The following is a 16,484-nucleotide window of genomic DNA, read 5'->3' on the forward strand; positions in this document are numbered from 1 at the left end:
TACGAGGAAACGAATGAAACTTTTTTAATCCATGATCTCGCTTTGAAAGGTTCTGTATTTTGTTCATGCCTAATCTTTAGTTTGTAAGGGTGAAATCCTAGGTCTTTATGTGCAATTATATTTGTTTGAGTATAATTAGAACCACCAAGGTCCTATGATCGGGGGTGAATTGCCTCCCTTCCATAATTTAATATCATGAATGATTAAGAATGGCAGATTTTCTTTTGAACCAAGATGCAGTCAAAGTGTTGGCATGTTAAAAGATGTGTCCCGGTGAAGATGATAACCTACACCGGTCAGAAACCATCTTTCAACAAAGGCATCTCTGTATTGTTCGTCATATATGCAAGAATTTCATCAGATGAATGAATAAGTCATCTTCAAGTCATGAAGAAAAGAAAATCCTAGCTGATTTACGTCTGTAATATTTTTTGAGGGATGTGCTGTAAAGTTCCACTGCCACATGTATTAATGTCATAATGCCGCCTTGACAAGTTACTGAAATTGAAATAAATATGCTATTTTTTGTCTCTCGCAACCACACTCCAAGTAATTTGAAAGTTTTCAATGCTAAATCGAGAATAGTGTTTCTGTTCTTCATTAAATCATTAGGTAGGATTGTGCGGTAATCCAAGAAAGAGAAGATGAAGGTCTTCTACCAATAATGAGTCTGTCTCATGACAACTTCATTTCCAAACGTTATATTATGATTATTTTGTTGTTGTTGTATTGTTACCATTAATTCCATTATTTTTCAAATACTTGTTTGTCAATATACAGTGTGTCACGCGGGAGAAGGATTTTCTGGAGAGAAGAATGTGACGGAGAAACTTTTATCAGATTACGGTCCTATATCAGCCCGTCCTTTACGAAATTCTTCAAAACCAATTGTAGTCTTCTTCAGGGCACTGCTAAGAGAACTCATATCTTTTGTAAGTTAAGAAAGTTCTAGTCAATTCAACCACTCCAATAACAAGAAAAGAATACTGTTTTATGAGGTATCTTATCAATAGGCAACGAACTCGCAGTGTGATGATATATTATTGCAGGACTTCATTTTCAATTTCGATATCAGCAAAATGTTTAGAATTTTATTTCCAACACAATGAAATCATCGTTTTCACATCGAACCAGGAATTAATTATAAATTGTATCCGGATGACCCAAAACAAATTCATAAGGATATCACCTCGACTTGTAACTGTACCCCCCTTGCATATAACGTAATTTAGTGCTACTCTAGAGAAAATGTATGGACAATGTTCATTGTGTTTAGCTTCCGTATATGAAAATTGATTCAACTGTTTAAGAAAAAATGAGCGAGCATGTACTCATTGTTTCTGAATAGTCAGGGAGGATGAGCGCCCTCTGTCATTTCAATCGAGACTCACACAACTCTTGTCCTTTGTACGGTTGCTGATACAGAAAAGCTTTGCAGCAAGGGGTTTGTCTTTTTGTCCTGTTTTATGTCCATTGTGGGGGTAGCTTTGTAATAACGATATTTTCACAATACTGTCCAATGGTCCTATCTCTGTTGATAAAATACTCTTTTGTTAATATATTTACAAAACATCTCCTTCATCCTATATCATCTGGCAACATATTTTTTTTCATTTAAGTTGGCAAAATATCTTAAATTTTACCTCACTCTAAAAACTTATCGCGACAAAGGTATGCCCTATATTAATTAAGGAAATGATAAAAGGATATTATCAAATTCTGCATTCTCTTAGCTACTTTAATAAGTGAAATTAATTTAATGTGCTGAAAGTCCACTTCATTCTGTTGAGCATTTCCTTTCCCTATTTATCGTTCTCCATCTTATCCCCTTTTTTCTCTTCCTTATCTCTTTCTTCCCATTTTCCTAAACTGATTTTGTGTTGTCTTTATAGTTTTTAAATCTTCTAATTCCTCCTTCTCCCTCTCGATATCGTTTTCATTCCTCATCAATTCAGTTATTCTCTGTTTAACTATTACTTCTGTCAACTTTTATTACCCCCTATATTCAATATTTAATCGTCTCATTACATCCTAGGACGAAACCAACCAAGTTATCACGCTCTTAATCTATGTTAGATTGGTAAGTTCTATTCTTTTTATATTTACTTTGAAGATTATTTGGAACTGACAACAGTAATTAACATGCAAAGTTCACCATGATACGAGATTATTATTGATTGCCGATTTGAATAATGTCTTTTTTCACCATACACGAAATGTCGATTTAACGTATGGATATATGCGAATATAGCATGGCTTACCCTAATGCATTCTTATAATTATTTCATGGTATCAAGGATAAAAAGAGCATAATCAGTTTATTCCTTGTTTCTTAGCTGGTATCATCCTTCATCTGATCCCCTAATCACAAGTGCGTGACAGTTTTTTTTTTCGATTCTCGCTTCCATGATAATTTAAGTTTTTTTTTGTATTTGATATATTTCATATTTATTTATTCAAACTAAAAATAGAGTTGTGATCCTGACGTTTTTGAAAAGACTAAAACAGAAAGAACAAGTACCAATCCACTACCCACTATAAACTTAAAGCAAAAGATGAATAAAAACTAAACGCGGATATAATGTGGGTTGATTTTGATTCATTCATGAGCTTTTACAATGTGTGGGCATCAACAAGTTCAGAGTGCCAAAGCTCTTCAGTTATTTCGATTGTTTCATTTCGAATGCAATTTTCCCCAAATAGTCGACGGTTTCCTTTAAATCTATATGTTTACCATACTATGTTATCTTTCTATTTTTCGTTTTATAGACTTGGGTAGATGAGTACCTACGGTGGGACCCTGCCGGATACAACAGGACTCTACTAATGATTCCGAAGAACATATGGTTACCTGAACTAACATTGGATGAAAAGTAAGGAAATCACGTGATGATGAAACGGTTTCTTACAGATCGTAACGGGTTTTCAATATCACGTTACCATGGTTACTTTGGTACGAAAAGTGACAGTGTCGAATCCCCTATCAAGTCAGCTGATATGCATAATTGTGATAACCTTTGGTGATAAATTCAAATTATACGGAATTGTGATAACCTTTGGTGATAAATTCAAATTATACGGATTATTTGTGTGTGTTCGTTGGCATGTATGAGTGCGGGTGTGGGTGTGTGTGATTGTGAGGGTGATGCGTTGGGTCTGTTTGTGTGCCGACATTCATGATCACGATGACAGAGAATATATATTTAGACTTTAAATGCGTCGGAGGTTGCATCAACCTGAATGTAATGACTGGTATAAGTGATGGATGACCATCACTTCCGTTCATGTTTCTTAAAAACCAGGCGTTCGCCAGAGCCATATGACTTAAAAATTGCAATCTGCGTCCCTTTCGCAACCTGCCCAGACATTCAGGAAAAGTCCGAATAATATCTTTGTCGTTCTTAAACCTAAGCTTTTTGGAGTTTGAGAGGGCAAACAAAATATGCCCGCTTCCAAATTTTGGTAAATCCATTCACGTACATTTATGTGACTATGAATGTGACATACCCTCACTTTTATCATTGACCCATTGACACGAACCGCTGATATTTATTAAACTAACCGTCGTTGTTGCTGCGTCGTTTCGTTCAGAACCATTCAGTGTGTTTGGCCGTACGACGAATATTATTCTTGACATAATGATGAAATGTACCTGATGAAAAGAAATGAGAACACGTAAATAATAATTTCTTTCAAAATTATCTAATTTGTTGTAGAAATAAAGCTTACATTTTACTCTTAAAGACTAGACGTGGGGATTAGTGCCATGGATCCCCCAAAAATATTTCATGACCAAGACAGGAGAAAATAATTAGAGGAAAAGAAAACGGGAGAATATACATTTTGAGATAACTTGTCAAAATCTATTACAAAATTAGATGTTGTATATTTTTTTGCTCTCACGCTTCGCTCGGAGACCCCCTTAACTAAAAAAAATAAACCTCTCTCTCTCTCGAGAACAATATTTGTGTTAGTCTCCATCCCCCACTGTTTTGACTGATCTCACATAAGATCTTACAACTTTTGTCAGACCGATTCTATAAAGCCCCTTCAACATCCCGCCCACAAAAGGAAATCCCTTGTCGTAAAAAGAAGACTAATAGGTTTTGAATGCATGGGAATGTAAAGACTGGCCAATCGCAAAGCTCAAAATAGGAATATCTCGAGGAAAGCAGGAAAAAAATCAGGTCATAATCTATCCTTTGTTCAAATTCATGAAACGAATTTTGGATAAATTCAGAGTTAGCCGAGACAAAACGCTACAAGCACAAACATAAATTATAAAGAAAAAGATGAAAAGTAGAGAGAGTATTCCCTCTTCCACTTTAATTTTACTTCTTATAACCAGAGCTTTCACATAATATTTACCTCATCAGAATATTTTGCTTTTTCCTTTGCTGTCATCACCCCCAAACCATTCCTTTGCTTCCCCCTTTCCAAGCAGTGTGGATCGAGATTTCATAAGTTCTCCGAGTACCTACGCAACGGCCACATCAGATGGAACTGTCAACTGGTACTTCCCTGCCGTTATCACCACAACCTGTAAGGTCGATGTTCGTTTCTTTCCTTTCGATATCCAGGAATGCACTCTTACGTTTCTCCCGTGGACGATGGACGAGAGTATGGTGAGTAATGGGACAAACAAACTTTCTAAAAATATTTCGTCTCTTTTACTTTTGAAGGACGCGAGTCATGCTTTCTGATTCTTAAGGGTGTGTGGACAAATTTCGTTGATGTGGTCGTTTATACAACTGTGATCAGTATTGCGATGATCCAGCGTAGATAAATGATTTTTTTAAAGAAATCTGCCTGTGTAACATAGATGTATTGCATAAATTTACCATAAAGTTTTCCTTCTTCACCAGATGATGCTTCGGTTCCCTGACGGTGAAGACGCGACGCAAGACATCTACCAACGCAACGGTATCTGGCATCCATCCTCGTTCAGTGCTAAGAACGTCAGTATCTCTTACATCTGCTGTGAGTACCCTTGGTCACATGTCATCTACACACTTCGGCTCCGGAGAGAATCGAGATTCTTTAGAGAGACCATCATCCTTCCTTCCGTTCTCTTGACCGTGCTCATGGCAACAGTATCATGGCTTCATCCTGCTTCAGGCGAGAAGATGACATTGGCAGTCAGTAATCTACTAGCTCTCATCCTCTTTCAGCAGCTTGTAGCAGATAGTATGCCACCCATTGGAGATAATACGTCCATCATCGGTAATCCTAATTCACCTTCATCACTAAAGGGCTATCGAGTTGAGTAAAGAAAAAGTTATTTTACTGGTTAAAAAAACAACAACATGGAAGTGACTTGTCATTTTTTTTATCAACATCATTTTACAAGTAGGCTCTGAAAGAAGGGCAAAGATAAGACAATATAAATAAAAAAGTATTCATTTCTTTCATCTTTATAGTCCGAAGTTCTTTTGACATTTAAGTGTTTCTGCCAAACAACTTTACAGTACTACGTGGCAAAGCAAAACCTGGGCATTGCAGCAGTACAGTGTGCAGTGTTGGGAGCGCGTGTTGTGTATGGGATGGGATGTAGCAATACGTTTATATGAAATATAAGACGGGAGGAAGGATAATTATGTGGGCCAAATAGGCTACAGAACCGAGGTATAAAAAAATACTTCACCAGGATATCAAACCATTTTGGTTTTAAGGATTCTAACACAACAATAGCTATTGCCGTAAAGAGAGGATCTGAATGATCTTGATATATGCCGTTTAATACTCTAGTGCGTAATGGAAAGCGTGATTTGTAACCAAAGAGTCGTGACAATTTTTTTTATTTGCAACAAGGGATATTTCGACAGATAGAAATGCCCTATCGCATAATATTTAATTAAGACTTTGTATTCTTCTACCCTCGTGTGAAAGGCTATGGATGCCCATCCATTCAATCATTGTCACCTTAGATATTTTACGCTTGAGATCAAGGCGAACGCATTTGGAATAGAAATGAGTTTTGTAATTGTTTATTGCTTAAATCGAGTAGTGAAAATAGATACCTCATCACAGATTTAAGTTAACCACCTATTCATTAAAAAATATATAAAAATGGGGAAGATATTCAGTAGTCCAAACGTTGCATTACATTACATTGTATGGGATTGATATGGGGAATTATGTGAGTTGGTGCGGGTTTGGTTCAGTGGCGGCACCAGGATTTTCAAAATGGGGGGGGGGCAGAGTCGCATTCATTTGCACATTTATTTCTGCGGGGCAAGACGCGTAAACATTTTAGAAGAAACTCGAAAGCAAAGGATCGAAGCGACTGCCCTGTCATCACTGCCCTATTGCATTTTTCATTTTTTTCAACCCTTGGTTGCACCACTGGTGTGGTTGTAGGGTATTATTAGAGATGAAAATGAGGTAGCACTAAAGGTCAACCCGTAACAAATCAAGGGCCTTGCCCCTTCCATGTATAAAGACAGGTACATCCCTCGTTGCTGTAACCTATCAAACGCCATTAGCATGATTAGCAAGACTGGCAGCGTAGTGCAACACGTCATTTTCCAAAAGTAAATCAAGCATGCTAACCAGCATTCTTTCAAAAATAAATGACAATTAAAGCTATTGTTTTCTTCCTCCTTCTATGTAGTTACATTTTTCTTCATTATGATCGCTCTTGGATGTGCATCGGTTGTCTTTTCTGTGATCGTCCTCCGGATCTATCATAATGGTGGTGACAAACCATTGCCTCGTTGGATCGGAAACATCATTTATCGTTGTAGTGGCTGTACTCTGATTTTTGGTCGGGTCAGGTTGCAAGCAGCTCTAAAAGCCATGATGTCAGAAGCACCACAAGTCACCTTCATCAACCAAATGTGAGCAATGTAGATGTATAGCTCTATATATTATGTATGATGATCACTCCCCTCCAGAGTCCCCAGTAAATAATATAATCCCCCACCAGAAACGAAAAAAAACCCACAAAATAAAGCATGGAATCCATGAAGAACACATAAATCATCTCATTTTACTCAAACACAATTTTTAGGTCCAGTGATTTTACGCGGATGATGAGGTGTGTACCTCGAAACATGTTCCGTTTATATAAAAATGATATGTACTTATTTTTGTCTTTAAAATTCATGATGTATTTTCAATCATTTTATGAAAATGATATCATTTCCAATCACTTTCTTGTAAAGCACGCAAGGCTATGACAATCACGGTATATATCAGTTTCCTTTACCATCATTAGATAGTGCCATTTTCAGTCATCATTATCCTTAGGCCGCAAACCACGGTTTTTTTGTTGTTGGAAAATTGAAAATAGGTAACCAGTTTCCCCATTACAAAGTAGTGCTCAAAAGCTAGTGAACTCCACCAGTAAACGAACATAATTTATTTTTTAATATTTAATTGCGAAGACATGTGATAAAATATTACATTCAATAAAGTTTGTTTCTCTTGGGATTGCAGAACATTGTAGCGTTGTTGTCTTCATTCAACACTTAGCATGAAGGAGTGCTTTCTGTGGTGAGATTCACTAACCTTTTTAACACAAACTGTACCTTTTTGCGACCTTTCCTCCGGATAATACCATTCGATCACACTGAAATTTCCTGAAAGGAACTTCAATTTTTCTAAGATATAGTGAAGCAATAATTTGCTTCACTACATGTGTAATTTCAATTTTATTGTAATAATTACATGAAATGGTAGATGATATTGATATTTTACTAAAAAAACGTGAAAACATTGACCTCTGTTTTCTTTATTTTTCAATGTCAAGTAATGCTCTTGTGATGTGAGAGCACATTACATTGAAACAATCATTATCAACATCCTCCTTCAAAAGTTACAACATCATTTATATTTAAACAGACTTTCATTCTGCCTAACCTTTTCCCCACAACAATGAAAACATATCAACATTTTAAAGATTTGATTGTCTTATGTTCGGTGTAAGATTGATATAATAACGACGCCATCCAGACTTGTTCACTCATTATATTTTTCTCCGATGTCGTAATAAATGCCTTTGTCTTTGCCGATGTCTGATGAAGGAAAAAAATCATATGCTTATATAAAAGCAAGACCTGAGGCAGTTCGTCTCAATCCAAAAAAATGAATAATTAAAAATTGTACTAAGGAGATAAAGTTGACGGACACTTAAACACCTCTTGTCTTTCGAATGTTTAACCGTCGCCGGAGGAAATTATACATGAAGAGCAAGTAGAATTTAATTGAGGTTTTCTGCATTTCACTCTTACTCCCATATTCTCTTTTTCTCCCAAGGTGGATTTTTTTTTTCACGTGTAGACTTTTGACTCACATCTTTATCAAATGCAGATATGTTTTATACAGCTACATGACAGCATCATGATCATCTGTGTCTTTTTCACCTTATCCCTGTATTTTTTCACTTTCTCATATATTTCACATTCAGTAAGAAGTAAATAACCATTACGACATAATACCAAGCAATATACTTACCTAGTATCAACTCTATAGAGGGAAAAACGGGAATTACTCGGGGGCAAACAGACATGGACCCTACAAGTAACTACCCTTCGATCAAAAGGCCTCGAATAAACAATCAATTTGACATGTTTTTGTATACGAGCATGTTTTGTCTTACCTTATCATGCTTATGATGACAGTTGGGGTAAATGTAAAGCGCCAGTTGACGCAGGAACATGTAAGTTAGGCAAAATTTTAATCTAGGGGGTTTCTCTTATCTTTTTTTAAATTTAGTTCACTAAGGAGCACACCCAATAGCAAACCATCTCAGGAACCAATCCCGGACGTTTCTCATCCAGAGGGTAAAGCAACGAAACAGAAGGCAGAAAATAGCCAACTCCCACGAGGATTTTTAGAAAAGGAAACGATCGATAGCACCTACGAGAAGAATGCTACGATGTGGCGAGAGACAGCCCTGGTCTTCGACAAGATCTTTGGATTGGTCCAGTTCTTAGTAATCATTGGTGCATGTCTTTATATGTTAATAGGCTATGTGACGGCTGACCCATCTGCAACAATCTAGTCGATTCTGATCCTAGTCAAAATCATCTCCTCTGTCTTAACGACAATGAAATTAGCTACCTTTAATCTTAGACTATTCTCCTTTCCAGAGCTACCCGAAACTGGAGTCAAAGCAAAATGCCTGGAGTCGAAATTTCATATACTGAAACATCTTAATTTGATTTGGAATAAAGTTTCATTCACAAATACATGGTAGGTGAATCTTCTCCAGATATGTTTTTGGTGGTTGAAGGGCGGACTGGACTAAGAAGTCAATATAATTATTTTTTTTATAAAACTGTAAACCCTGTAGACGAATCTCCTTTTCTATCTGGTTTACTTTACTTTATTTACAGGGCAAATCTATTACAGAATTTCGAAGCACACTGCAATGTTGATCGTTTGCTTGGCTCAATAATTTGATTATATACATATTTTTTTTTTGTTCACTGAATTGTTATCATCTTTACAGCTTCTGTACAGGTAATGCCATTTGGATATTACGATTCGTTTTAAGTGATTTAGTAATACGTTCTAATTTATTTAATGGTTGAAATAGAACAAGAAAGGGTATTATGACACATATATATTCATATACTTACTTTTCTAACTACGGTTGTTTTATTCACCTTGTATTTTGCTTTATACTACTACAACAGACGCAGGACCTTCATTTAGATATATTTATATATATATATATATATATATATATATATATATATATATATATATATATATATATATACATATATATGTATATATATATATATATATACATATACCGTGTGTGAAAAAAAACGTAACACTTTTGAAATGGTTGCCAAATTGAGCATATTATTTCATGAAAAAATGTCAATATGTGTGGAAAGCTAAAGGACCAACCTTTCATATGAAATGAAAAAAATGAGAAAAAAAATCATGCTTCGATCAACAGGGTTCACTTAAGTTAGAGGTATGAAAATGGGCCTGTGCAGGATTTTTCCTTCCAATTTTGGACAGGTATAGCATACAAAATAAATTTGATATGAGATATTCATGATCGATGGATTAAGAGTTAAAAGGATGTTTTGAATACCAGTCCTTTCTCTCTGTAATTTATCAATCCCCAAACACCACCCATGCCACACACACACACACACACACCAACTTCCACTCCCATCTTAATGTATCATTGATCTGGTAGATGTGAAAAGGATGAAGGAAGAATTGGAAAATGTTTAATTGAAATATTCAAAATCATAATCGACATGCAACCCACTCTCCTCCCCCACAACCTTGTGTGTGTGTGCGCGCGCGCGCGTGTGTGTGTATGTGCGTGTGTGTGTGGTTTGTGTGCGTGTGACAATTGGTTTGAGCAATTGCTTGATGGAATTAATGTTTCAGTGATTTATCGATTGATTTCATTGGTCAAAATGAGTGACTGGTTAATAATTTGATTATTAATGGAAAAAATGATCCACCAAACTTTCAGAAGAGAAGTGATAAAAAAGGAAGGAGTAGGTGAGAGGATAGGAAGAAGGTTGTATGTGTGTGGGTGGGAGGGGGAGGACAGTGGGTTGCGTAATGTTAATTATGATTTGGAATATTTCAATTTAGCAAATTCCCATTCATCCTTAATCCCGTTCACATCTACCAGATCAATGATACAATAAGATGGGAGTGAAAGTGTGTGTGCGTGTGTGGGGGGGATGTGGGCGGTGGTGTTTCGGGATTGATAAATAACAGAGAAAAAGGAATGGTATTCAAGGTATTCAAAATATCCTGTTGATCCATCGATCATGAATATCTCATATCGACATTATTTTGTAAGCTACAAGTAATTTACCTGTCCAAAATTGGAAGCAAAAATCCTGCGCAGGCACATTTTCATACCTCTAACTAAGGTGAACACTATTCATCGAAGCATGATTTTTTTTTCCAATTTTTCATATCATATGAAAGGTTGGTCCTTCAGCTTTCTATACATATCAACATTTCTTCATAAAATTACATATGCTCAATTTGGCAACCATTTCAAAAGTGTTACGTTTTTTTTAAACACACGGTATATATATATATATATATATATATATATATATATATATATATATATATGCCATAATATATATATATATATTCCATAACTTTCCAATTTCTTGAGTGAAGCTACGCATCTATTATTCATTTTCATTTCTTTCAGTACTTATATACTGTATATATTATGTTTGTCTTGATATCGTAACTTTGGTTACATGTATTTGATTGGGATGTAAAACTCATTGAAAATTTGCTTAATTTTTGAAAATATCGCCATTTCCAAACTAATTACAAATTTTATTCTTTTAAATACAATGTATACCTTCATTATATTTACAACATTTTCATATCAACGTCGAATGGTCTTAATGAATTTATAACCTCTGAAAGTCCTTTGCAGTGAGTATGATTTTTTTAAATAATAGACATGATAGATGAGAGTTGTGACATACAGTGCGTCCCATAATTTCATGAGATAAAGTGTTTTCACCGATTTCCCACAGAAGCTTTCGCATGGTGAACAAAAGATTTAATGCATGGCTGATCGTCAACAAAACAGAGTGTCGAGAGAGTTTGAAAGCCATCCTGGAGAACATCTTCATTTTATGAAATTATTGAAATTCAAGCCTTATTTCAAATGACTAGAACTTTGTTATTTCGTGACCATTTTCTGTAATTTAGGTATCAAATTAAAGAGGAGATATTGAACTTTTCAAAAATGTGGGTTTCTTTTTGAAACCCAGATACCCCCCGCCAAATGAGTTTTTGATATCCTTTCTTCAAATTGCATTTGCTCACTCATGCGTGAATGAGAAAAAATCTAAGTGATATCAGATGAAAGGGGAGATTCTAAGCTTTAAATTGGTAGGTCATTTGTCTATTTTTATTTATGATTAAGTAATGATAAATGATCGCTAAATCTCGGTTTCGTTTTTTCTGGGACGCACTGTATAAGCATCCGGAGTATTTTGCTCGTTTTATCCTGACATTTATATATAAAGAGATCTCAACCCTTTGGAGTAAAATGCCACATCTTAGAACCATACGTCTCAACAGAATTGATACTTGAATTGAATAGTTTCATTTTAATTCATTTTTTGTGAGTATAATTCGATACCGATGAGAGTATATGGGGATCAAATCGAATTTTTTTCTCGCCAAAATCCCTATACATTTTTTCAGTCTTCAGAAGATTTGTCACACGTTATAGTAAATAATACAGAACGATATAATTTCGGGTCATTAAGATGATATGACCTCCTTTCCGTTTTCAAGGCCACGACGCTTTGATGTTCATTTTTCTTGTATAACTTTTGAAACACTCCCATTATACGTCTCTTCAAAATGTAGAACGTAAAAAATAATGTTTCACTTAAAAGAAGAGAGACAAATAAATCGGCAATTTCTTTTTTTTCTAAATATTGCTCTCTGGTAAACTAACACAAATTTTTTAAATGTCTAGGAAATTCATTATTACTGATCTACAATTCTTGGAAAATCTTAGAGTAACTTTAAATTTTGATATTAGGCTTTGTCCATACTTTGTAGTGTGGTTAAAATCAATGAGAGTTTGCCCCAGCGTTCAATTCCTCGTCATCGTATCTAATCCCATATCAATTTCATTAATCTACATGTAATTGAACTACAGGCAAATTCCTGAAATAACAGATTATCTACTCTGCAAAGTTTGGCGAATGGTTTCTCTAAACTCATCATGGGATGCATTGTCAATAAAATAATTTTGGAGAAAGGATTTTTACAATTTTCATATGCTAAGCATAAGAAGCTCGGAGTGAAGTAATTAGGGAAACGAATCTTGGGTTACTAATGAATGAGGGGGTGGGGGTATCTCTTGATAATTTATGATTAATTTCAGTCACACATTTTAGAATATTTTCTTAATTCTTGAAGTTCATGGAAAGTTATGTCATTTGGAAACCGGGTATGTCCTTTCAAATTTACCTATAAATAACTAAAATTAAATGAAAATAAATCATGATATTGATCTTATTGTAATCGGAATTTCGTTTGAGACTTATTTGATGACAGAGTGTATCATAATGAAATAAAGATAAAGACCTAAACAACGGGTCAACTTGGCAAAAAGTGACCACATTCATAGTGTAATGTTAACATGTTTGTGTTAGTTTCACATTGAAGAAAACATATCAGTAAACTCTATGAAAAGATAAAAACGTAACTATGAGAAGAGAGAATAAAGTCATTCCTGGATAAGACTTAGGCTCAAGAGAGTTATATACCCAGCACGCGGAAATGTGAAATGATCAAACCAGATCGGAGATATATATGGGGGTCGCCTGTAGGGCAGATAGGGTTGTGATAGTCTGCTGGGCAAACCCTTCACTCGAAATAAGGGTCTGAATGCGCAGCCTACTCATGCCTTGTGTGCTGAAGACTCTCGCTCTGTATTGGAACAGCAAGTTTTGTATGTGCTAGTCTTTGCGTGGAGGCACACTTGTTGATCAAAGTTCCAATGAGGGTCTGTGCATGCCTGCAGACTAGGGTTGTGACGCCTTTGGTTTATAACATTGATACCATTTAAAGATATATGTATGATGAACAAGCATCATCTTAGTTTAAACCAAACCAGTGGCGGATCCAGGGGGGTGGGGAAGGCACAGCCGGCCCAAGCGCCCTCCCCCCCTTTGAGAGGCACAATTGAAATTGGTAATGTAAAAATGCCGTTAAAACAGCAGTGTGCCTCTTTTTTTTGCTTGTCAATTTTTTTCGTGGGAGAAACCACTTAATTTTTGGTTAAAACCCTTTTTTTTCCTTTTCCTTTATTTTTTTTCCTCGGGAAAATGTGCCCCCTTTCGAAAAATCCTGGATCTGCCCCTGACCAATACTATACCCAAAGGAATAGATTTCATTAATTATGTAGCCTATTAGCGCACACTTCTTGTGACACTCAGAGACGGGTGTTGCATCAACTGTAGTTCCCGTTTGACTGTTTGAAGAAAATCTGAATATATAGCAATGTGAGATGGAAGGAAAATATTTAAGAAAGTTTAAAGCATTGCTAGATGGCTGAAAACATAAATGCGTTGTCAGATAAAGGCGTCGTGTGTGCATACCACAGGGTGTGTTTTTTTAAGAATAGTAATCTGTATCCGGAGTATAAAACAATTATTTCGATCTTGTACGAAATGTCAGTTTACATTCCTATTTTCTATCTCTGAAGCCAAGTCCATTCCCGCAAAAAGTTGAATTGATTAACAAGAGAAAACTCGCACAAGCAGAACTGAAAATTTCATCAAAATATATCTGACTAAGTTTAAAACCTTATGAGATATAAATTTTTACTTAATCTAACAACACAATTTTATGTCCATCCTGGTAAGTATATGCAAATATGGAAACCGATTACGTAATGCACTCACTATCTTCTTTCTTTTATATGAAACATGATTCGTTGGAAATTGTTTCCTCGTTATTATCTACAAGGATGGATTCCTCTCTGAAGAAAAGCTGATGCTTTAATCGCGAAATGAGTGCAAAATAAATGAACAAAAAGTGTCGTTTTATTTGTACGAAGAAAATGAAACAAAATGGTTCTGATTGTGGTCCTTCCGCCTGGCTAGAATTGAATATTTCAATAAACTATTCCAGAATTCACTACATAATTGAGAATGATGGTAGTGTAATAACAATTGACCTTGATTTTGAATGATTTACACTGAATTCATTTCTCACTGGAGTTATTATAATTTGATATCAATATGTGCATGTAAGTGATCTTAATGATATCAATTGCTGTTCAGAAAATATAGCAAAATCACAAACAAATCGTTCTCTGCACTACAAAACCCTACAAACACCGCTATGCCCATACTATCCTCACTAGCTTGATAATTCCCTACACCCACACACACATATAACATACCGACCCCACCCTTCATCAACTCACACGCTTTAAACACTTCCGCAAAACGTATCCGCATCGTCATACCCACATTCACCGCACCCACACACGCACACATGCGTGCAAAATCCTCCCTCACACACTAAAACACCATACACAAATTTACCCTTATAATCTCTGTACACCCACATTTACTATTTCACACACAAGGCAAACAATCATTATGTCTACTTATAATAAGACATGAATATGGTTAGTGGGTAAACTTGAGACAGAAGGGTAGAAAGTAAGAGAGGGCGAGTAAGAAGGAGAGATAGGGAGAGGGAGAAGAAAAAATATAAAAAAAGAGAGAGGGAGAGAGAATTTGCGAGAAAGGAAAATAGTTTTCTTTCAACTCTTTGCATATCTCCACCCACCCAGGGTACTCTCCAACGATACAAAAAATCACAATACACTCTCAAGGATGCTGTGAAGTGCGAAATATTGTTTCCCAGCATATATTTCTCGCTGAATGTCAAGTCATACACATCTTTCACACACACGCGTTCACCCTGTCACCCACACAGTCACACACAATAAACGTTATCATAGCAAATTTTGCTTGTTGTTGTTGAAAGGTATTCACCAGTATTCAACCTCATATATTATAAAGCCTTTAATTTTACAGAAAAAAACCCTGAAAAAAAAAACAAGATGTAGGGTAGGCAAAGACTATCAGTCTTCACATATACGTGATGCGTAAGAAACTGTTTTAAATGCATTGATTTTAAGTGTGTAAATTCGGGAACAAGTATCTCTATATAATTTTTTTTCTGTAAATCTTAGTAATCATAGAGAAAAACAGGTAATAATCTTGTCCCTTTTTCAGTCGATCAACTAAGATCTTCTTTCTACTAGTAGATATCGACAGTGACGGTAACAGTGAGTTACATATCATTTGAAATAGCAAGTGTTATTGTAATACTATCAAAATATACATTAAAAGAAAAATAACTTTTGATTTTTGGACCCATTATTTGTAATTCGTCAGACATTATTTTCAAAAGATTTGCACGAGCAATAATCGTAAAGAGCTGCAGTGAATTTCGGAGGCATTTATTGTATTTTTTTTGTAAACAAAAAAAAAATGAATAGAATTAATTCAGAAGAGATTGAGAGTAAATATTTCCATTAATTCAATTTGAGAGGGCATTAATATTGTTAAAAAAAAAACACTGTATAGCTAAATCAAACATTTATTTTTATTTAGCATACATCCATGAATCACTTTCTAGCAGGGGTTGCGCGCTATTTCAAAACTTTTTTAAAAATCCACGACGACGTACAAAATAAATTAAATATTCTTGACTGACCACATTGGAATTCAAAATATCATTTATTTTTTTTAGCGTAAGCCTGCTTTGTAGATACATTGTTGGGCAGCATTTCAATATACATGAACATAATTAATACTGTGCAGTGAAAATCCCGATATCACTGCTTCGATTTGAATCAGAGAGAAGAATAATAATGATAATAATGAAAAGAAATAGAAAAATAAATCGATGTGCTTTGAAAAAAGCCTAGTCTTAATTCGATGTAAAGAAAAATCGTTACAAAC

General features: G+C 35.2%; 1 protein-coding gene across 1 annotated transcript; it reads left to right on the forward strand.

Moving 5' to 3' along the window:
* The first annotated feature begins 263 nt into the window (after window positions 1–263).
* LOC121419446 (neuronal acetylcholine receptor subunit alpha-10-like) lies at window positions 264–9,635 on the forward strand. The gene is made up of 8 exons (XM_041613925.1): window positions 264–327; window positions 781–932; window positions 2,036–2,080; window positions 2,770–2,873; window positions 4,445–4,625; window positions 4,866–5,223; window positions 6,614–6,839; window positions 8,719–9,635. The coding sequence occupies exons 1-8, from the start codon at window positions 264–266 to the stop codon at window positions 9,005–9,007; spliced, it is 1,419 nt and encodes a 472-aa protein (XP_041469859.1). The 3' UTR covers window positions 9,008–9,635.
* Window positions 9,636–16,484: the final 6,849 nt, after the last annotated feature.

Source organism: Lytechinus variegatus, chromosome 7 (assembly GCF_018143015.1).
Source record: "Lytechinus variegatus isolate NC3 chromosome 7, Lvar_3.0, whole genome shotgun sequence".
Classification (NCBI taxonomy): Eukaryota; Metazoa; Echinodermata; class Echinoidea; order Temnopleuroida; family Toxopneustidae; genus Lytechinus; species Lytechinus variegatus.